This window comes from Prionailurus viverrinus, chromosome X (genome assembly GCF_022837055.1).
Source record: "Prionailurus viverrinus isolate Anna chromosome X, UM_Priviv_1.0, whole genome shotgun sequence".
In the NCBI taxonomy this organism is placed as follows: domain Eukaryota; kingdom Metazoa; phylum Chordata; class Mammalia; order Carnivora; family Felidae; genus Prionailurus; species Prionailurus viverrinus.
The window spans coordinates 80943624-80967350 of record NC_062579.1 but is presented as its reverse complement, the minus strand read 5'-3'; the positions used below and the strand labels follow the sequence as shown (position 1 = coordinate 80967350).

Genomic DNA, 23727 nt, shown 5'->3' with positions numbered 1-23727 from the left:
GAAAGAAGGCTAGCGGGCCGGAGGCACACACTCCATAGCTCATTTCAGTCCCCTTTTGAATCACTTTTTTTTCAGAACACTCATGGTAAAGTCAACATCCCATTATTCAACATAAAGCACAACCAGAGCAAACAAAAGCAAGAAGCATGTGGCTTCTCCCAAAGTTAAAGAGCGTCCTGATTTGATGATGCACCAAAAAAAATCCCTTCACCTTCTGGAATGCGTTAGCATTCATTCAATTGTACACATTTACCTTCCCCAGTGTTTAATTAGAAGGCCTGAAATTAAATGCCACACATGTATCAACTACTGATGGAGGGAAATGTTACATTTGGCAAAATTGGTTCCAAAATGAATTATAAAGACTACACTCTTCCTCTGAGAAAGCACTTGGGTTCCTATTCCCCAGGAATAAGAACAAGAGATCCAGCAGGCCTCACAGGCGCTGTAATTCAGATACAATGCACAGAATCACGTTGTATCTAGTTCTTAGCACACCCCAGACATCTTAAGGTCTGAAGGTTGGATAAAACTGCGGCCAAGGTCTTCTCTTGGCTTCACAATGCAACTGACAGTCTGGAAGCACAGAAGAGTGATCACTGGGCCGTAAGACACCTAGACCAAACCTTTGGCAGAAAGACCGGTACAGATATGATACAGATCCACAATCACACAAAGACACTTTATTAGTTTCCTCTACAAGAGACAGTAAACAGTAACATCAACCTTTTTAACAGAAATCTCAGGTCACTGGAGAGGCCAAATCAATGGGAGGAAGATGAAAATGAGATATTTAAATTAATCTAAAGGCACTACGACCCCACCTAAAACCTACTACCAGGGTGGTAGCGGGCTCAGGAAGATTAAGCTACAGCAGAAACAATCCCATGTAAATGTTAGAGATCACGTAGCAGGGGGTAAGTTTGCTTTCCAGAAGACTGTAGTACAAGGAACATTTGGGCCTGAGAGGGTTATTTGGCCAGGGAAAGGGCAAGATGGCTGAAGGTCAAGTCAAATGTAAAGGAACAGGTACAAAGGAGAATCCAAGGGACACAGTCCCCAAGCAGGGGGTGAAGGATCAGGCTATTTCCTCCCAAGAAGCATTCACTGCCCTGTGTGCTGCCACCCCTCAGGCCCGCCCCGCCAACCAGAGAGCTGCCCGCTGGCTCCTGCTTTACAGGACTCAGCAACCAGAGCTGGGTTGGGGCTGCCTAGGGTTCCTGCTGTAATTTAGCATAGACTTTTGAGAGCTTTTCACAGGTTGGGGGTTGGGGGATGGGAACTGGGTCGGCTTTGTCACCAGTGGTTCGGCTTTGTCACCAGTGGTTCGGCTTTGTCACCAGTGGTTCGGAACCAAGGAAACCCTGAAGAATTCACATGCAAAGTAGTCTGAGCTTCCCTCATCAACTTCAAACACCCCTACAACACAACACCCTCTCAAGCCTGCAATCTTGCAGCAGTTCGGCTGTGGTTAAAGCTGCAAAGCTGCGAGGCTCACAGAATCCAAGAAGCCGGAATGAGACAACGGAGGAAGGAAATCCCAGCAGTGAGTCTCAATCCGTCTTTCTCTAATTTAGGAGAAACGCTAATATACCTGATGTGGGGTGTGGAAAGCTACACTGGAGCAAGCTGGGTTTTCTGCTGGATTTTTCATCAAATGCCAAGGGAGAACAAGGAGCGGGGTTCACTTTATTTGTAAAAAGCCTCAGCAGTAATTCTATTATAAAGGGACATGGCTGAACAGGTAGGAAACGGACTCCCCGTTGTGAGTTCTCCTGATGGCTTCTGCGAGGATCATTGAGATGTCAATCACCTAGGAAAGTGAGAAAATCGGCAGGTTAGGAACACCCAGACAGAGGACCCACCCTTTTGTAGACACTGAGGAGCAGACCTGTGAGGGTCCTTCCTCTTAAAACAGCTGCACTGTGCTATTTCCCTTTGGGAGCCACACCCAGCCATTCTGCAGCCTTTTTTTTTTTTTTTTACGTTTATTTTTTGAGAGAGGGAGAGCAAGCATGAGTCAGGGAGGGGCAGAGAGAGAAGGAGATAGAGGATCTGAAGCAGGCTCTCCTGATAGCAGAGAGCCCGACTCAGGGCTCAAACTCACAAACCCGTGAGATCATGACCTGAGCTGAAATCAAGAGTCGGACGCTTAACTGACAGCCGCCCAGGTGCTCCTCTGCGTTGTATTTTTAGTATCACCACTTAGGAAAGAGTCAAAGTGCTAATGGAGGAAAACCCCTCACCCAGACTCACCAAGGTGGCGGTGGGTTGACATTTACAAATTCTTAGGAATGAAAAAAAAAACCATTTAAGCTGGAAAAAAAAAATCCTTAAAAAGGACATGGATGCTCCAATTCTACATATTAATTTCAGAAAGCGAATGGACTACTGTACACTTTAATTAAGCAAGGCCTTGTTCTTTTGATACAACAGTACTCGAACTTTAGTGTCTAATTCCTTGGGGAATTAAAACAGTGGCCCCAGGACCTCTTGGTTGTGCACGTCTCAGATGGAGCAAAGGAATCCGCATTTTAACAAGGACCGTAGGTAATGAACTTTGTTTCCAGAGCATGCTTTGAGAAACGCTGCCATCCTAAGGGGTGTACTACTGGTTCAAAGGTTTCATGTTATGTCTGCAGGGGCCAACAGTTAAAAGCGAGACACACATACTGCAGAGCAAGGACTTGTAAATGTGAGCAGGTATCACGATCACTGAGACAGTCTGTTGAAATGTAGCATCCCTGGCGCTCCATCCTCCAGAGGTGCATCTAGCAACTTGAATCTTTTAAACCTGATTTCGTTTTCTTAGTTTTGGACCACAAATCCTGATGACAGACTGAGCCCTTAAGAGCAAAGCGGGGAGGCTTCAGAACGTAGACACCCAATTCAATGTATGAAACCACCTCCTAAATAAATACTTAGAGTATTTTGCAAGAATTGCATCCTTACCTGTATTTTGGAGCAATGCTTCATCTTATCCTCCTGAGGTATGGTATTGGTGACGACTACTGCTTCAAAGCATGCATTGTTAATGCGGGAAATGGCCGGGCCAGAAAAGATTCCATGAGTCAAGATCGCATAAACTCTGGTGGCTCCAGCTGAGAGAAGTCTAGAGGAAGAAGCAGAGATGCTTTGGATTAATCTCACCTGTCACCACAGGACCTGAGTTCGGGGAGAGGAGTGTATTAGTCAGCTTGGGCTGCCATAGCAAAATACCACAGACTGTGTGCCTTCAAAGACAGAACTTTATTTCACAGTCCTGGAGGCCGGGAACCCTAAGATTAATGTGGTGACAGGGTGACCTTCATCCTGTGGCCTCTCCCCGTGGCTTGTTGGCAGCCGCTGTCTCACTGTGCACTCATGTGACCTCTGTGTGCACATATGCATGGGGTAATCAGCTCTCTGGTGTCTCTGCTCACAAGAGCACTATTCCCATCATGAGACGGTCCCACCCTCGTGACCTCATCTAAACCTAGTGACCTCCCGAAGGCCCCATCTCCAAATATCATCGCACTAGGGGGCCTAGAACCACAACATATGAATTTTAGGAGAGACACAATTCGGTTCACAGCAAAGACAAATATATGGACTAAGAACTGATCTGAATAGGTTTGGATTAACATAGTGAGACTGGTACAGACTGCTATGCTCAAGGAAATCCATCTCTTTTTTCCTGGGCACACGGCTGGACTACCTTTCCCAGTATCTCTTGCATAGTTAGGAGTGACCATATGCCTTAATTCTAGCTATCAGAATGTGGGCAGATACAACGTACACAACTGGTTGGGCTTATAAAAATCTTCCATGGGTGGGGTGCCTGGTTGGCTCAGTCGGTTAAGCATCCAACTTCAGCTCAGGTCATGATCTCACGGTTCGAGCCCCACATTGGGCCCTATGCTGACAGCTCAGAGCCTGGAGCCTGCTTCAGATTCTGTGTCTCCCTCTCTCTCTGGCCCTCCCCCACTCATGCTCTCTTTCTCTCTCTCAAAAATAAATAAAAATTAAAAAAAGATTTTTAAAAAAATCTTCCACGGGTGATTCTCCATGCTCTTTTCTCCCTTTCTGGCTGGCCAAAATGGAAATGTCTTCCAAGGTAATCTTGGAAGCCTTATGTTAAAGATGTGGCACTAAAACCAAAAGAGGAATACTTGCACTGGAGTTAAACCACAAACAAGAACTATCGCATTAACCAACTGACATTTCAGGGAGTTGATCTGTTACAGCAATTAGCATTACCTTAATAATACAAGGACGAAATGAGTTTTATAAATGTATACTCCAGGATCCAAATCAGCAATCATTCAGCACACAAATATTTTCTTAGCCCCTATTATATGCCAGGGCCTGTGCCTGGCACAGACACCCAGAGGTTGAGGAAAAATCACGAAAAACTATGCTGTCCACAGTAATGTGGATTATAAGCAATGGGGAGCCACTTAAGGTTTTAAAGGAGAGGAGTGATGGTATCTAGCCTTAGTTTTAGACAGATTCGCAAGAGGGGAGGCAGTGTGAGAGAAGACAGACTGGGGAGGTAAGAGATTGATTACCAGCAGCAGAGAGAACAGAGTAAAGGCAGTTTAGAACAGTGCAGGCAAGAGAGGAGAAATAACATGAATGAAGGTGGTAGCAACTAAAATGGACAGTCAAGAGGTAGGACCAGGGCTTCTGGCTTAGGTAAAATATAAATAGGAAAATACTGTATACCCTGGAACAACATGGAGGTTAGGGGTGTCAACCACCCACCCCCATAGTTGAAAATCTGAGCACAACTTTTGACTCACCCAAATCATAACTAATACCCTCCTGCTGACCAGAAGCCTCATCGATAACATAAAGTCCATTCAGACATATTCTGCATGTTATAGTATATGCTCTATTTTTATTTTATTCAGTTTTATTTATTTAGAGAGAGAGCAAGTGCACAAGTGGGAGAGGGGCAGAGAGAGAGGGAGAGAGAATCCCAAGCAGGCTCCACACTGTCAGCACAGAGCCTGATGCAGGGCTTAGATTCATGAACCATGAGATCATGACCCGAGCCAAAGTCAGACACTTACCCAACAGGCGCCCCATATGCTGTATTTTTACAATAAAATAGGCTAGAGAAAAGAAAATGTTATTAAGAAAATCATAAGGAAGAGAAAATACATTTATAGTCCTCTACTGTATTTATCAAAAAAAAGCACAATAAGTGGACTCACACAGTTGAAATCTGTGTTCAAGGGCCAACTGTATAGTCCTGTCTGTTCAGGCCTATACATTTCTACCTTAATTTGTTTATTAAAAAAAAAAACTATCGGGGCACCTGGGTGGCTCAGTCGGTTAAGCGTCTGACTTCGGCTCAGGTCATGATCTTGCGGTCTGTGAGTTCGAGCCCTGAGTCAGGCTCTGTGCTGACAGCTCAGAGCCTGGAGCCTGTTTCAGATTCTGTGTCTCCCTCTCTCTCTGACCCTCCCCCATTCATGCTCTGTCTCTGTCTCAAAAATAAATAAACGTTAAAAAAAAATTTTAAAAAACTATCAAGGGGGTGCCTGGGTGGCTCAATCAGTTAAGCATCCGACTTGGGCTCAGGTCATGATCTCGCAGTTTGTGAGTTTGAGCCCTGCGTCGGGCTCTGTGCTGACAGCTCAGAGCCTGGAGCTTGCTTCAGATTCTGTCTCTGTCTCTCTCTCTCAAAAATAAATAAAACATTAAAAAATTTTTAAAAAACAACTATCAAAAGTAGAGTATTCAGAGTGATAAGAACATTTTGGAAATACAGCGGTGATAGTTGCACATACTGCGAATGTATCTAACGCCATGTACACTTAATGGTCAAAGTGGCAAATTTATGTTTTATATAGTTGAGCACAGTAAGAAAAAAATAACTAAGTGAATCTGGAGGAAAAATAAAATATTCACCAATTGATGCATATTGCAATTCAAGCCTAGGGTAATAAAAACTCCCAAAGATAGTTCTCATCTCCCTCAATTCACCTGCAGATAGCAAGCAGTTAGCTTTTTACTTCTAACCACTGGCCCCACCACCTCTTGGCACTCACTTGTCAGCCGCATGGCAGATCGTGCCACAGGTGTCGGCCATGTCATCTACCAGGATGGCCACCCGATCCTTCACATCTCCCACCAGCACCATGCGGTCTACTTCATTGGCCTTCTTCCGTTCTTTGTGAATCAGAGCGAAGTCCACATTCAACCGGTCTGCGATGGAGGTCACTCTGCAAGACAGCGGCGCGTTCACAGTTCAAACAGTGTGTGTGTGTGTGTGTGTGTGTGTGTGTGTGTGTGTGTGTGTTTGTGTGTGTGTGTCTCCTAAAGATGCCAACACAGGGACTAAACAGTGGGTTTGTTTTTCAGGGAGACCACTCTTCGAAACCAAACTGTTCCTGGGGCTGGAAGAAAACAACTCTACTTGACTGGCTTCTCAAAGGCAAACGTCACAAATCAGGTTTCAGAGACTAATGCATCTGTATCCTGAGATTAGTCAGACTTCAATTATAATTAATTCTGGTTTACAGCAGGGGAGAGTCAGATGCCTCACCGGTCCTGGGAAGCAGCAGGATGCTAAGGCACATTCATTTAATAGACTGGCAGCAGAAGGGAAGAGAAAGAAGACTTCCTTTAGTTAATGCCGGGGGTGCACAGACTGTCCCAACTGGATGCACGGATGTGATGAGAAGTGAACCTGAGCCTCTGACAGGAGAGGAGTAAGTCCCCAGCCCATTCCAGTGCCTGTGCGCTCACCGCACTTACCCCCAGTGATCCACCAACTGTCAGTGTCAACTGTACATGGGCACTGAGCTTGGATGTTCCTTTTAGGAGCACTACAAGGAACACTGTACCAATTAATCAGGAAAATGGGACATCTTGCTTGGACAGCCCGAAGGATTGCCAACAAATCAAAATGTCTTATTTTTCTATTACAAAATAACATAAACCAAACTAGTAAGTGACACAGAAGACAAATCTTTGATGACAAAGTACCACAGAATTCACTCAGACAGAAATCCATCCCATGTAAATGACACCACGCTGTTCCAGTAACATGTAGGTCCATGCTCCACTGTGCCATCATCGTGCGTGAAGAAGCCTGTGGTTTGGGTCTTGTTTTTATTTTTTCATTTTAGAGAGAGAGAATCTTAAGCAGGCTCCACGCTCAGTACAGAGCCCCACACAGGGCTTGATCCTACAACCCTGGGATCATGACCTGAGCCAAAATCAAGAGTCAGACGCTCAAGTGACTGAGCCACCCTGGCGTCCCAGGTCTTGTTTTTTTAATGCAGCACTGATACAACCAGAGCATTATGTCTGATTTCCATTATGCCTATGGTCACATAACGGAGTCTGTGCTGGACAGGGGAGAGCCTGTGACCATATAATAGAGAACGTGCAAGATCCAAACCACAACCTGAACAGCTTATGTATCCTGATCTAAATGAACCATACCTTGTGTTCCCCATTACTAGAATTGTGTGGGCATAGAACATAAGAATAACCAATCTCCTTGGAATGTTTACTCATCCAAGACAAATGCATGCTCAATTAGCTCAAGCATCCCAGACTGCCCATACTCCATGGCCAACAAAATCAAAGACTGACAGGGGACACCTGAGTGGCTCAGTCAGTTAAGCTTCTGACTTTGGCTCAGGTCATGGTCCCACAGTTCGTGGGTTCTAGCCCTGCATCAGGCTCTGTGCTGACAGGGCAGAGCCTAGAGACTGCTTCGGATTTTGTGTCTCCCACTTTCTCTGCCCCCTCCCCTGCTCGCGTTCTCACGTTCTCTCAAAAATAAACATTAAAAAAAAATCAGTGACTGACAAAGCAGGAAGGGCTGGAAAAAGTCACTCCCTACACCATGGAGGGGAAAACTCTGTGCAAACCACAATCACACAGGGACCTCTACCTACTCCAAAAACCCTGCCAAGACCAAACTGATAGCTACTCACTCAGCAAATCCTCCACTATGGAAAGAGAATTATAAACACACACACAGAGTGGTCATGTGGCAATAAGTCACCTACTAAAGGCAGTTTTCCTATACCCAACTTTGGAAAGAAGATCTTGGCTTGATTATTTGTTTCAAACACGACTATTTTCTAAGTCCCATGGCAAGATGTGAAAATAATGCCCAACAAGTTAAGACAAGTTTGACAACTGCCATTAGGGGGATGCTTTTTCGGCTCTGTCGCTTTTACAGATAATAACTATCGATTACATGAGACTCACAGAGCCACACATCTGGCTGGATAACGGAACTCAAGTGCTCAGCTTATCAGTTCTGTTGGAGTTACTGAAATAAAGAGGTTGTGGACAAACAGTCATTGAAGATTTAAATGGCCTTTAGAAAGACTGGAATTAGCTTTCCCCAATCATCTGTGTTTTGTAGCCTCTTCATTCTATTTCCACAACAAGAAGAACATGTGTCAGATTTTTGAATGTATTACTAATGAGTGATCCACTAAGGAAATCAAGAGCGCTTAGTCGGCACCATGTGAGCTGTGAAGCACTGAAACTGGCAATGCCTGGCATTCCGTTTGTTTAAAATGTTAAGGTCTTGGTTTTAAATATAAAGTTAGCACATTTTATTTTCCCTCCTGCTTAATGTCTCAATGCCAGGGTTAACACGGGTCGAACCAACAGCATCATGAGGGGAGTGAAAGCCTATTTGTCCAATAATAGCACATGGTTCAATAGCTGGTGCCATTCACTGGAAACCCCAATTTCCCAGCCTTCTGGATGGGTTCACAGTGGTGTTGCTTGCTAGCTCTGTGGTGCCAAGTTACTAATGCGGTTCAGTCAAGCCTACAACACTGCAACTACTTAAGGACCCCCTCTAGGCTGCCTTGTCTTTCTGTCACTTTCTGGCAGTGACTCAGGTCAGTAAAACTATGTCCAGCTCGTGTCCCAGATACTGATACACCCATTCTGAAGTATACGTGACCCTTGAAAAACATGGGTTTCAACTGTGCAGGTCCACGTATAAATAGATTTTTCTTGATGCAGTACCATGCTGTAAATGTATTCTCTCAACAACAGTTTCTTTTCTCTAGCTTGCTTTGTTGTAATACTATCTATAACACACGTAAAATACGAAGTGTGTTAATTGACTGTTTATGTTTTTGGTAACACTTCTGGTCAACGGCTGGCTATTAGTAGTTAAGTTCTGAGGTGGTCAAAAGTTATATGCAGATTTTGGAGTGCATGGGGCAGGGGGTGGGGAGGTCGATGCCCCTAATCCCCATGCTGTTCAAGGGTCAACTGAACTTAAAAACTGTCACTTGCTAGAAAAATGTCAACTTTCTGACATAGCTGTATGAAAGATATCCCCAGTACTGTGAGAACAATGCACAGTTTGGCCGTACCTCTTAGCTCCACCAGCATCGGGGGAGACAATAGTGCAGTTCCTCCACTCAGAGATGTTTTCCCTGATCCATTTCAGGACAGCTGGCTCCGCATACAAATTATCCACTGGGATATCAAAAAAGCCCTGTAGAAAGAAGCTGAGTCACTTTTGCTTTCTTTTTGTGCTCTTCGATTTATAAATGACTAATACAAAGAGGATAATAACTGGCCCAAAGAATACCTTCCTGTGACATTCAAACTGATTAGAAGGCATGCTCAGTGTAGCAGATTAAAAATGGCTTCTCAAACCTGGGCTGGCCAAGAGAGTCCCGGCCAAGAGGGGCAAGGCCTGACTTCAGCTAACCCACAATTGACTACAGGACCATGAAAGAGCCCTTGGGAAGAACGGCCAAGTTCAGCCAATACCGCGACTGCCCAGTCAATGTGGAGACCCATGAGGTAATACTTATTGCCTTATTCCATCAAATGTTGGGCTGGTCTGTTAGGGAGCAAAAGCTAACTGTTAAACTACTTAGAAGACGCTTTGATACGTAAACTTAGTGGAATGTATTTATAATAAATGGTCACAGAGAGTAACTGGTAAAAGATCTCTGTTCTAATACTAGTTGCTACAGATTAGTTGCGTTTCTCAAGAAATCTGTTCCTCTTCGATAAAATGGGTATAATCAGGGGCGCCTGGGTGGCTCAGTCGGTTAAGTGTCTGACTTTGGCTCAGGTCATGATCTCACGGTTCGTGGGTTTGAGCCCCTACATTGGGCTCTCTGCAGTCAGTGCAGACCCTGCTTTGGATCCTCTGTCCCTCTACTCACGTGCATGCACATTCTCTCTCTCTCAAAAATAAATAATAAAAACACGTTTAAAAAATGGTCATAACCACCTACCCTGTGTACCTCACTGGATTGCCATAAGCCTCCAATGATGATGTGAAAGTCCCTTTAAACAGTACAAAATACAAAGGAATGCTGCGTTCCCCTTACTCTGTGTTTATGCTAGAAAGTAGATTCTGATATCTGTGGCTCTAAATTTAATGATGACAAAAACAGTTCCCAATTACTGAGCACCTATCCTGAGTCAGGCATTTATACCATAAATTTAGTACTCACAATAACAATGCAGTGCGTGTTCAGAGTAGTTAAATAATCTGTGCAAGGTTATAAAGCCAGTAAGTGTCAGCCAGTATTCAAACTAGGTCTGAACCCAACGTCCATGTTCTTCTCAGAATACCAGACCACCTCCCTTATCCAACCACTCCAAATGACTGAGATGGTAAACAATGCTTAAGGTGAGGATGTTTAAAATGATGTCGATGTCTAGTTTATTTAAGCTGTCTTTGGGCAGGTTTTTGCTTCTGTGCACTCTTAGCATTATAAGCTCTCTCCTCCCCACACCCCCTGCTTTCTAATGCTGAATATTTAGCTTCCAGATACCTGAATCTGAGAGGCATGCAGGTCCATGGTGATAATATGATCTGCGCCTGCTACAGAGAGCATGTTTGCAACAAGCTTGGCTGAGATTGGAGCCCGGCTCTAAATGGAGGGGACAAAAGAAGAAGGACAAAAAACCAAAAAGCCATTTAGAGAAACAATTCATTTGCTCAAGAAACATTTGCTTACTGTGCACCTACTATGTTTACGGCACCATGCTACCAGGAAATTCATAGCAAGTGCCATGGCCATTGACTATATGAGTAAATTGCAATCTAGCACAAATACTAAGTGGAATATCACTTTTCCAAATCAGGATACATATTTCAGAGAAGAAAAATACCTTCCTACCTTTTGTTTTCTTAATGTACATATTTTCAGCCTATTTAAGGGTTTTAATGCTCAATTATTCAAACTAGGCTGACTTAAAAAATCTTTTTCACAAGAATTATTAAAATCTCTTTTGACACATACATACGCAAACCTGTATTGCATCTAACATGTCAAAACTTAAAAGACAGATCACAGAATGGAAATTCTAGTTTATTGTGCAAATTATACCACTTGCTTACTCATCTTGAGGTCAATATTCCAACAACTTCAACCTCCTTAAATGACAGATAAACACACCTGCTGCACGATAAACTAGCAAAGCCCATGCCCTTTATACTCTGTAGGAGCACTATAGTCTCAGAATAAAAATGTCTGGCCTTCTCCCAGACATTGTACGTAAAATTTGGGCACTGACTGTTAGAACAGACCTGCAAAGTTTTATACATGTACCTTAACCTCTAATATACCAGATAAATAAGGGGAGATGTGCATGTGTATAATGAGACCAGGTATTCATGTAACTGACTTCAAGTTTTATGACGAGGGTCCCAGAGGATCTACCAGTTTAAAAAATATTCTACTCCACGGTAGCTGGTGCTTAGTCCTCTTGATACAATTAAAAAGTCACAGTGAGCTGAGAGTCACAGATGTATGATGAAGAAATACAGACTACAAAGATGTTGATTTATATAAACCAATCACATGTCAATTGTTTTGAACATTGGGTAATACCTAAGAGAATGTGATTAAAAAAAACAACAATATCCTCTAAATATGTATCTGAGAATTAAGGAAGTTTTTTTGTGACTCTGGGCATGTGCTTCTTCTGATTAAAACAAAAAAAATTTTTTTTAAAGTAGATTCTGCTTCTACCTTATCCTTCTTGTCCTGCCGGGCATACGGAAAGCATGGGATGACTGCGGTAACCCGGCTGGCTGAAGCGATCTTGCAGGCGTTAATCATGATCAAAAGCTCCATTAGATTGTCATTTATTTCACCACAGCCACTCTGAACAATGTAGACATCCTCTCCACGTACACTTTCGCCAATTTCCACACTACAACGAGAAAGGAACGAAAACAAAAAACAGATTTTAAAGCACCATACTACACTTCTACAGACAGTACAGCCTAAAAAGTATAACTTCCCTACTAGTATGCTGTTAATGAGTTCTAGCTGCACATGGTCACTGATCCCCTCAGACTTTGGGAGATCCCCAGGAGGAGCCCCTGTTCCAGAAGCAGTTTACTGCCTCAGTTTACGCCAGTGTACTATACAAATATTACCTATTGTTACATGAGACATGGCATGAAAAAGCCTGGCTAAAGAACTTACAAGTAACCGGACCATAATTTCAGTGAGCTGCCTGTGTCTCATTACGTATAGGAATAGGACATGTGCATGCAAATTGGATACAGAGCCTGTGACTGTCACAATCCACGTATAACAAAAGTAGAGAGATCATGTGAGGAATGAATCACACTACTGTTCTATAACGATGCCTTCTATGGAAGCCAGTACCACATCTACCATATTGGCACTTCACTCAACAAACAGTAAATGTTCATATGCCAGTCACTGTGCTAAGTGCCAGGGACACATGGAGAATAAAACAGATGTGGTCCTTGCCTCCATTTTATGCGAACTGTATTCTTTCCAATTAGTACGTCTTGTTTAAAAAATATTCCACAGGAAGTTAATTATGGAGTAGGGCTACACTTAACCATAAAATGAAAGTTTTAATATCCATGCTTGGGTTGTTACCAAGAATAACTTATAATTAAAAAATCATAACCTCCGTGACACCTCAGAGCAACACCATTTCCCCCAATTAATCCTGTAGGTGAGGTGGTGGTATTTGCGCGCGCGTGCGTGTGTGTGTTACATAGCGTGTATCAACCAGGAGTAGGTTAGAATTGTGGATAACTCCTACTGATCAAGAGAAAAACTTCAACAGGAGAGAATTCCATTGACAGAAGCAGCTAATATAGGGAGACAGTTATATTTATTCTTTTCCAATTCAAGTAACAATTAATTTTAAAAAGAATGAGGTTGGGTGCATGGGTGGCTCAGTTGGTTAAGTATCCGACTTTGGCTCAGGTCATGATCTCCCCATGGGTGAGTTTGAGCCCTACATCGGGCTCTGTGCTGACAGCTCGAAGCCTGGAGCCTGCTTCGGAAAATAGGTCTCCATCTCTCTCTGCCCCACCCCCACTCGCGCACGCTCTCTCTCTTAAAAATAAACATTAAAAAAATAAAAATAAAAAATAAAAAGAATGGGGTTAGTTTACTTTGTAAAGCAAGACAAATAAAAGCAAATGGTAAAAATCAAACCAGAAACCAATTAGAACAGGGAAGCTGAGATTCTTGGTAGCCAGAACAAAGAAGAAAACCCATTAGTTTGGGATATCTGGAGATAAACCTTCTTCAGGCACTGAATTAAAGAAGTATTTTATACTGGGGATCCTTATGTTAAAAGTGCATGATTTGCTCAATAATTAATATCAATAAAGTAGAAAATGGGCAAAATAAACCTGAAGTAAGCAGAAGAAAATTAACCATTAAGAGCAGAAATCAATGAAACCAAAAACAATAGAGAAAAACCAATGAAACACAAAGCTGGTTCTTGGGGGAAGGGGAATTTAAAAAACTGGTTAAGCCTTGGGGCACCTGGCTAGCCCAGTCAGATGAGCATGCGGCTCTTAATCTCAGGGTCGTGAGTTCGAGCCCCACATTGGGTGCAGAGATTGCTTAAATAAATAAACTTTAAAAAAAAAATTAAAAAATGGATGTCTCTAAGATTGACCAAAAACAGCTTCACTAGAGAGTTCTACCAAACATCTGAAGAATTCACACGAATTGTGCACCATCTTTTCTAGAATGCAGATGAGGAGGGAATATTTTCCAATGCATTTTACAAGGCCAGTAGTAGTGAGCCACCAAAAAACCAGACAAAGGCAACATAAGGAAAATACAGAGAGGGAGAAGAGAGGTGGGTGTGGTTATGACAGGATGGAGCCTTGTGGTGACAGGATGGTTTTGTATTTTGACTGCATCAATGTCCATATCCTGCTTCTTGTGTCACACTAGTTTTGCAAGAAAACTCTAGTTTGGAATGACTATGGCTGGGAGCTTTGGGAAAACTGGGTAAGGGGTACACAGAACGTCTTGGCATCATATCTTACAATTACCTGTGGATCTACAACTATCTCAAAATTTGACTTGAACACAGAAGCGCATAATCATGCTTTGTACGTACTTGAGTAAATAAAGCATTAACTGTGGCCCTCAGTGAAAGCTGAAGTCACAGAAATGTAGCTAAAAACAAAAGCATTTCTGCATTAAGTCAAAGAACCTAGTCCAGTTGTATAATGTTCTGAGAAACTGTGCAATACTGTGAGGGAATCTGGAAAACTCTGGGCTTTTTGATTTGAGAGATAGCTCATCTCAAAAGATTTTCTCCCTAGCTTACTATGTATCAGTTACATGGCCTTCCTTAACATTCCCTGCTCACATCATTGGCTTGCACTTCTTCCCACTTACCTGGGATGCTCTTCCTACAACTAGCTGGTTTATTTCTCAGGACTTCAATCAAAGTATCTCCTCTGACCCTCTTATCAAAAAAAGTGACTTCCTGAGAAGCAAAAGATCAAAAGTGACTTAAAAATAATCAACCAATTAAAATATATATATGGACCTTGTCTGCAAACCAATTCGAGCAAACAGAGAAGAAAAGCACCCACAATTATGAGGCAGGGAAATGTGAACACTGTGTATTTGATATTAAGAGATTGCTGTTAACATTTTGAGGCAAGAAAATGGGACTGTGGTTACTAAAATGTACAAGGGCAATATACTATCTAGGCTTGTTTCAAAGTAACTGTGGGTGTGTATGGAAGGGGGAATAACAGATGAAAACAAGATTAAACCAGGAATTGAGAATTGCTGAACTGGGTGATGGGTACCTTGGGGGAAACCACTATACTTTTCTACTTCTGCGTGTTTGAAATGTTTCATAATAAAGTGACCCTCCCCAGTCATTCCCTCACCACTTTAGTTATTATCTTCAAAAACACTTATCATAACTTGTTATCACTTTATTTTGTAAACACTTGTTTATTGCCTGTCTCTTTCACTAGAACATAAGCTCCACAAAGGCAGGGACCAGATTTGTTGCACTCTTCTGTATCCCCAGCCAGCCAGTGCCTCTAGGGCACAAACAATGAATGAATGAATATCCGGCAGGACTAGGATGCCTCTCGGTATCCACTCAAGATACTGTGAACCTTCTGCAGGTGTACTAGTGAGAAAATTTAGAAGACGGACTTCTATCATTCCTCACAAAGTAACTCACTTCACACTAGAGGCAATGGGTCCAACATGTTTCTTTAAAAGATTTTGATAAATCTGTTCATACCCTTTTCACAGATACACAGCTGGCAGAGATTTCATTTTGGGTGGAACTACATACAACCTGTTGGGAGCACCAGAATACGACAGCTACGAAGATTTTTGCAGCAGGATCCTGAAATACTGATACCGAGGCAACAGACTAAATGATATAGCAATTTGGTGGACCCCGGCTTAGCCAAGTTGACATCTGTTAATCACCGAGGTCAGCCTTAAAAAACAATGGACTCTGGGGGAGCCTGGGTGGCTTAGTCAGTTAAGCGTCCAAACTTTGGCTCAGGTCACGATCTCAGGGTTCACGAGTTTGAGCCCCGTGTCAGGCTCCATGCCGACAGCTCAGAGTCTGGAGCCTGCTTGGGATTCTGGGTTTCCTTCTCTCTCTGCCCCTCCCCTGCTGGTGTTCTCCCTCTCTCAAAAATAAATAAACATTAAAAAAACAAAACAAAACAATGGAGTCTGTCGGCAACCTTAACTACGCCAATGCCAAAATTACATTCTGAAGACATTCTTCAAAATTCAAATGGACAAGCAGGAGGGAGCCAGGGAGCACTTTCTGTGAGAGTAACTCCCATGTTTTCCAAAGTGAAGGTCCTAGAATGGCACTGAGCAATCTGGGAGTCACTGGATTTGTGTGGTTATGGAGCACCTAAAATGTCACTAGTGACAGAGGAACTGAATTGAGATGTGCTACAAGCATACAATACACACTCTATTTATTGTGAAGGTGGGAGAAACAAAAGCAAAACGTATCTCAATTTCAAAGTTGCTTATGTGCTGAAATTATCATATTTTTGGATATACTGGGATAAGTAAAATATACTAAAAATGTAAAAAACACAATGGACAAGGCTAAGTCACACCTCCTGGAGGAGAACGCGCTCTGCAGGTTACTCATTGTGGTAGGCCCAAACAAGAGACAGCGGTGTTTAAGGGACTTCTCAGATCTCCTTCACTAACACTGCCCACCCTTTAAGAAGTTCCAGTCCACAAGAGTCCCTTCTATGTTTTATGGTGCACAACTCTGGGGTCTGGACCAAGTAGTTCAAATACCTGTGCAACTTCAAAACTCAAGAAAAATTTAATCCCACCCACAGGTGTGGGATGAGCCCCATACCTCACCTCCTTGAGGAAGATCTCCATTTCCTTGGGGGAGAACAAAGGTCAGGCACACTGATTTCCAGGAAAGTCACCTCTGTCCTCTACATGTGATATGGAAGGCCTATGGCTCTTATTCCAGTCAAGAACACAGAATATCATCTGTGGTCCAGACATACACTCAACCCAGAACCAGGTGGTGTTGATTAGGAATTTAAACAAAAGCTCCAAGAGGCTAAGAGAAGGGCTAATTACCTATTCCAAAGCTTTGTTTTCAAGACCAGAAAACAACACATGATGGCTTATCTCTCTTTACAAATGCCTAAACTATCAGAAGTAATATTAAAAACACCCATAATAATTGTTTACATTGTTCCTTATGTTACTCAATATCATTATTTAAGGATCCCACCCATGAAATTCCCAGAATTTTGTGCCTGGAGGTATCTAAAGAGTTTCATGATACTCAGTTGGTTAAGCATCTGACTCTTGATTTTGGCTGAGGTCATGATCTCACCATGTGAGATCCAACCTGTGAGATCCAGCCCCTCGCTGGGTGTGGAGCCTGCTTAAGATTCCCGGTCTCCCACTCCCTCTGCCCCTCCCCTGCTCATGCTGTTCTGTCTCTCTCTCTCAAAAAAAAAAAAGAAAGAAAGAAAAACTACATAATCCACTGCAAGTGGCTTTATTCCTTTGGCTACCAGGAAGCCAAGGGATGCAGTTAAAGTAACACTAGACTGCAGTAACTACCTTGTGCCAAATTCTTGGCACAATTATGATAGGCCTTTGTTCTAGAAGGCTTCTGAAGCATCTATTTAACAAATCGTGTGACTATCATGAAACACACTTCAAATCCTTTCTTGAAAGCAGCTAAAGTATTAATTATAAAATTAAATTATCACTGCCAAGTTAAACATGAGAGACCATTTGTTACATACATAGATTTAGCAGAGATATGCCTTTAAAAAATCACAGAGTACTCTAACATCACATAAGGTTTGAATAATAATTTTTTTAAAATTTTTTTTATTTAAAAAAAATTTTTTTTCAACGTTTTTTTATTTATTTTTGGGACAGAGAGAGACAGAGCATGAACGGGGGAGGGGCAGAGAGAGAGGGAGACACAGAATCGGAAACAGGCTCCAGGCCCTGAGCCATCAGCCCAGAGCCTGACACGGGGCTCGAACTCACGGACCGCGAGATCGTGACCTGGCTGAAGTCGGACACTTAACCGACTGCGCCACCCAGGCGCCCCTTGAATAATAATTTTTGTAAAAGCACCAGCTCACCACCCAACACAATTGCTAGTAACACTTTTGTGTTATCATATTACCCAATGATAGTCAACCAACAGTTCAGCCATTTCCCAAAACCAAATTTAGGACTAAATCCTGAAGCATAGAAAGGTGTTATGACCAGACATGTATCTAGCAACTTGAAAATTTTATTTATTTAACTATATGCAAAATAAAGCAGTGTAAGTAAAACTAGGACACTGCCTTATTTTACTGTGTATTCTAATCTCACTAATCAAGATCAATCTTGCCCCTCCAGTAGTATTATAAGGTACAGACTTTCAGAAAGCCTTAAAATACCTGCAAACTATACTCCTATTATACAGCTTGGTCAATCAATAGTTCAGTGAGTCCTCAAAAAAATCTTAGTATTATTTCTATGGTTTCCTCTAAGTCTAAGAGATGATAAATTAGGCAGTGATTGATGGTAGAAGAGCTGTGGCTAAAACCTGTTTGCTTTTAATGCAATTTATCAGGTGGAAAGACCTAGTTTAGCAATTTAAAGGGTAACACTCCATGTTCTCTCCCTCTAGCTACTAATGGTGTGTTCTCCAAATGGCTTTGGGCCAATCATTCCCCCAATCTTCTGGCAAGGCCAGGCTGGCTATGTCCATCCAATGAGAAAAACAGCTTCTGCTTTATCTTTACTTTAGCATCAGTGCATCCAACCAGCATGGAATGCTAAGAAACACAATAGGAAATAAAGCGAAATCTAAAAGGCGATAGTCTTCTTAAGAAAATCTCAAGAATTTAGATGGAGACATTGGCGTGTGCAAAAAGCAAGGGATTAACTAACCAAGGGATTAACTAACCAAGGTTCTTAGGAAAATCGTAGACAATCAAAGTTAAAGTCCTCCCCCCTCTGAGACTATCCACAGTAACCAAATAAACCAAAGCTATTTCTTGATATTGAAGAGAATCAAAAAAACATCAAAAACTTTAATTTATTCATAAGTTTTAAAAGCCAGATGAGATACTCCATCAACAAAAATTGTAAGCAATAGTACCCAGTATTGGGCAAGTTACTTAACCTCTGAATCTTAGTTCCTTCATCCATAAAATGGCGATAGTAACTTCTCAGCAGGGTAGAGGGGATTAGAAATGTATAAAGTACTTAGCATAGGAACTAGCACCTCTTAAGCACTCATTATACATTAATTACTATTATTTTGATTATTGCCCATGAGAGCAGAAATTGGGTCAACTTTTCTAGAGGGCAAGAGTAGAAATTGGGTCAACTTTTCTAGAGGGCAATTTGGTAACATGTTATCAGTTGCCTGAAAAATGGCATCTACCCCTTAAGTTGGTAACTCCCCTTCTAGGGATTTGTCCTAAGGAAATGGACAAAGATTTGTGTTCAAAGGTTTTCATATAAAAGCATTAGTCAACAACAGGAAATATCTACTACTCAGTTATCTAAAATTACGGTAAAACTGTAAGAAGACCAGAACAGCTATTTAAAACCATGTAGACTAAATATTAAGGGGAGAAATTATTCAAAATATATTGCTAAGTGATGAAAGCCATAGATACCTTACATTTTTGGAAAAGTACATAAACACACAAAATATCTGGAAGGTCATAAATCAAAATGTGAACAGCTGATCTTGGGTGGTGGCGGCACTATCTGGGAGGTCTTTTTTCCCCTTTGTCCTCTTCTGTAGTTTCTGCAATACCATCACCACAACTGCTTACCAACATCCACTGTGCATTTATTGGGTTGGACAATGTTCTAATTTATCTCATTTAATCTTCACAATAATTCTATGGGTAGCTATTACTTTACAGGTGAGGCAAAGAAAAGCTAAGATTTCAAATGCAGGTTCTCTGATTCCAGAGCCTGAGCTTCTAATCTCTCTTATTCTTTGTGTGCAATACACCCACCTATATGTATGTTTCCTGCGTAACTGGACAGCAAGGGAGGCTCCTGCGTCGAGAAGTAACGCCACTCTGCTTGAGAGAGCACCAACCCCTGTGACTCTGCCAAATAGCAAAACTGTCTCATTTGAGGATGGGCTCTGCAGTTCTCCATCTGATGACCCAGAGTACCCACTGAGCTGCTCTGTCTATGCCCTTCAGAGCCCAAGGGTCACACAGGGCAGTAGTTACCATTTCTACAGTGCAGAAGAGCCAAAGGTGGGGGGGGGATGGAAGAGGGAAGTTCCACGGGCAACATACTCAATTATGTTCAATGAAGATTTCAAAACACCTAGAGAACCAAAAAGCTATTAAGCCTGAAGCGAGGAAACCAAACCAGTCAGCCATTTTCCACATTGGGCTTAATCTTAACCAATGCTTCCAAGCATGCCTCTGTCCAGCTGTTTAAAAATGAAACCAGCCTGATTTCAGAAATAGATGGGGATTGCTGATGAATCCAGATCGGTCAGAACACTGAATTGTTCTCGTCCTCCCCCTCTCCCAATATAGTTTCAGGGTCTAGAGTATTGCATTATGACAGAGGGTGAAGGGTTAACACAAAGAAAAATAAGGTCTTTGGATTTTTACTAGAAGTGTAGGAAGAGGATTTAATAACCATAGTTCTCTAAGGCGGGCAAAAAACCCCTCTAAATGAAAATCATTGTTGTCCCCACCTGTATTGCCACATGCAATGTCTGGTCCTGTATGGTTTCATTATGGGGTGTCATAATGGTGTGGTCAAAGCTAAATACAGCAGCTTGGCTAGCCTCTTCTGACTAAGGTATTGCCTAGTTACAGATGGTGTCAGTGTTTGCACTATCATCTGCATCACAACCAGCAGTACAACAATCAAGTATCCAGAAGGAAGCTGTCCACTACAGATGAATGATTTTATAAGCAGATCTAGAAAGGATAGGGGAGTTACACTTCCATAGTAAGTTTAAAGAAAGAAAAAAAAGGAAAAAAAAAAGCATTTAGGAAAAAATGTTGAAAGTAACCTTAACTAATTTAACTGACCATTAGACTTGGTGTAAACTTTCCCCTTACTAGATGACTGCATCTGTAAGACTGTGGGCCCAGCTCTGATTTGATCAACAGGACCACAAAACACAAAGTATACCTATCAACCAGAAGATTCTACATTTAGGTGGAAGGCACATTGAAAGGATGAAATAACTAAGTTATCTTTTAAGATGGCCCCAAGGTGCAGGAGGAGGTTGGGAGTGGGGGGGGGGGGGGAGCACGTTTAATTAGCAAGGCAATGAAAAAAATTCCAGCTGCAATGTACTATGCAATTCCGGTCTTCCACTGTATTATCTTTCCTCCATTATCTTAACACTGCGATGAAAACTGTTTCCTAAAATCCTCACAACAGCGCTAAGAGGAGTGGACGAGTTCAGGAGGGACTTTGCTACTGAAAAATACGTTTCTGTATCATCTGTACCAGTACCCACACTGGGAAAGGTCAAGGATTCCAGAACTAAGGTTCCCCCAAATTTTTGGATGGCTCAAGCTGAGATGCTGGCAATCAGGATGCAGAGTTAATGCATCACTTTATTTGATCAACTAGATTTAACTTAAGTATGGCTCCGATTCTAAAGATGTGAAAAGCCAACGCTTGCCAATCCAAGGGAAGTCCTTAGTAATCATTTTGGCGCCCTCAGTACATAATGTCAATTTCCTTCAAAACGAAACCCAACCGACACCATTTCGAATTGAAAAGCTGCTTCTTAGACTCTAAAAGAAACACTAGGAGGGCTTATTACGCAGTAAGGTTCTCCCAAGCAAGCTGGTCCAAGAGTTAAAGTGAACCCAGTCCAGTCAGGATAGCTCAACAGCGAAGCGACAAAGCCACGTGTCCCCTTGGCCGAGGCTAAGCGTCTTTCCCTTCCCGTAGCTCTAGGCAGCCACTACCCCGCCTTGGGTCCTCGGGCCCTTGACTTCAAACCCGACAGCTTCGCCTCATGCTCCATCTTGACTCCACCCCACCTCACGGTGAGAATGAACGTGACCCTCCCGCGAGAGGTAAAATAACGGAAACAGCCCGTGGGGCACGCTTGCCACAGAGCTGCCCCTTCCCCTTCCCCCCACCCCCTGCGGTCCCTCAGAACTCACGCGGCGGCCCCATCCCCCTACTCTCTGCCGCCCAAGCGGGGTCCCTGCCGCCCCGGGTTGGGGTCCCAACTTCGTCCTTACCAGGTCTCTTGGTTGCTGAATTTCTTAGTCACCACCTTGCCTAGTTCCAGGCCCAGGCGGTCAGCAATTTTCTGGGATAAGTCTTGGTGGGAACTGCCGCTGAAGATTTTAATATTCGGCATCTTGGCCAACCACCCTAGGCACTCTCTGCTCAGCGATCACTGTTGCTGCAGAGACCGGAACCGAAGTCGGCCCACAGACTCAGGTCCAAACCGCTTCGCGTTGCTACTCCGCCATCTTACATTCCCGCCGGGCGTGCGGCTCTAAATTGCCCACCGCCAGGAAGGCGGGGTCAGCAAAGAAATCCACACCCCGTCCGCCCTGATTAGCTGAACGGGAGCGAGGGGCGGGTCCTCACTGTGGCTCTTGCCTGCCTCCAGTTGTCTCAGGTATTGGCTGGAGGCCACGAAAGGGGCGAGGCTAAGGTATAGCCCCGCCCCCGTAGCCAGGCAGTGGGCGAGAGCTGGCTCAGGAGCGCCAAAGCAAACCACGTTTGATTGGGGAGTGCAGGGATGGTGGTGACGCATAGTGCCAGATCTTTCTCGCAAGCGGGAAATCAGACACGCTTTTTTTTCCCTTCAGTGCCAGAAATTAAGTTTGGCTCTGGTTTACAGTTCCTTTTAAGAAAATCTGTTTATCAGGATGGCAGCCAGTTTGTCAGAATGAAGGGGAGGTTTCTGAACAAGAGTTTGCATATTTCTGAACGTGATTTTTATCTCCTTATAAGGATAGGGCTGAATTAAAGCACGTTTACATCACAGAGAGACACCCGTACCACAGGTGCATTCAAAGGGCATGCTTACCTTTTGCAACTGTACTGTGTTGCCTTTGCCTGGAAGACAAGTCCCAAGGGGAAAGTGACTGAGGACATGTCACCTCAATCATCCAGAGACACGGCAAGAGAAAGTTGTGTTTTGTCTCGGATGCTGAGACCAAGTGTGTTCAAACAAGTAAAGGAGTGTGGATTTTCCAAAATATCTTGCCGATAAAGATCTGATTTATCTAACCCTTGGAAAGGAGAGGAAATTAAATATATGTATGGGACTTGAGATAAAGAACCCTGAAGGAATCAGAAAACCTAGTTTTTGGTCTTATCTGCCTCATGGGAGCCTCACTGTCATGTCTGCATGTTGCTAATATGGCCTTTTATACCACGTTTTATTATTTTTATGATGATGCTTGCTAATTGGACCAAAGAGGGCCTTTATTCTGACACCACATTTTCAGTAAGCATATTCCAATCACAGGTTGGAAGAGAAAAATCATACAATTTTAGAATCATACAATTTTAGTTATGAGCACCATAACTACAAGCTGTAAAAATAGAACGGACTTCAGAAATCATCTAGTCTCCTAGCTTCATCCTACATATGGTGAAACTAAGACCCAGAGATGCAAAGGGATTTGTCCAAGTGGCAAAGGCAGAAAATACTCAAAGCAGCATCCTAGCTTTGTTCTTGCCGTTTTCAGCAGTGTCCATGGAGGACCTCTCCTACTGACCCTTTGTCATACTTTTAAGAGTTCAGGAATTTGGGGCGCCTGGGTGGCGCAGTCGGTTAAGCGTCCGACTTCAGCCAGGTCACGATCTTGCGGTCCGCGGGTTCGAGCCCCGCGTCGGGCTCTGGGCTGATGGCTCAGAGCCTGGAGCCTGTTTCCGATTCTGTGTCTCCCTCTCTCTGTGCCCCTCCCCCGTTCAT

The 23727-nt window shown here is 43.0% G+C and overlaps 1 protein-coding gene across 1 annotated transcript; it reads right to left on the bottom strand.

Annotated features, from left to right (window-relative positions):
* Positions 1–663: 663 nt before the first annotated feature.
* Positions 664–22300, bottom strand: PRPS1 (phosphoribosyl pyrophosphate synthetase 1). Its single transcript, XM_047844726.1, has 7 exons — positions 22031–22300; positions 11991–12174; positions 10788–10886; positions 9360–9484; positions 6042–6215; positions 2953–3112; positions 664–1813 (listed from the first exon to the last, which is right to left on the bottom strand). Exons 1-7 carry the CDS (start codon positions 22150–22152, stop codon positions 1721–1723), a joined length of 957 nt encoding a protein of 318 aa, XP_047700682.1. The 5' UTR covers positions 22153–22300; the 3' UTR covers positions 664–1720.
* Between the last annotated feature and the right edge of the window lie 1427 nt (positions 22301–23727).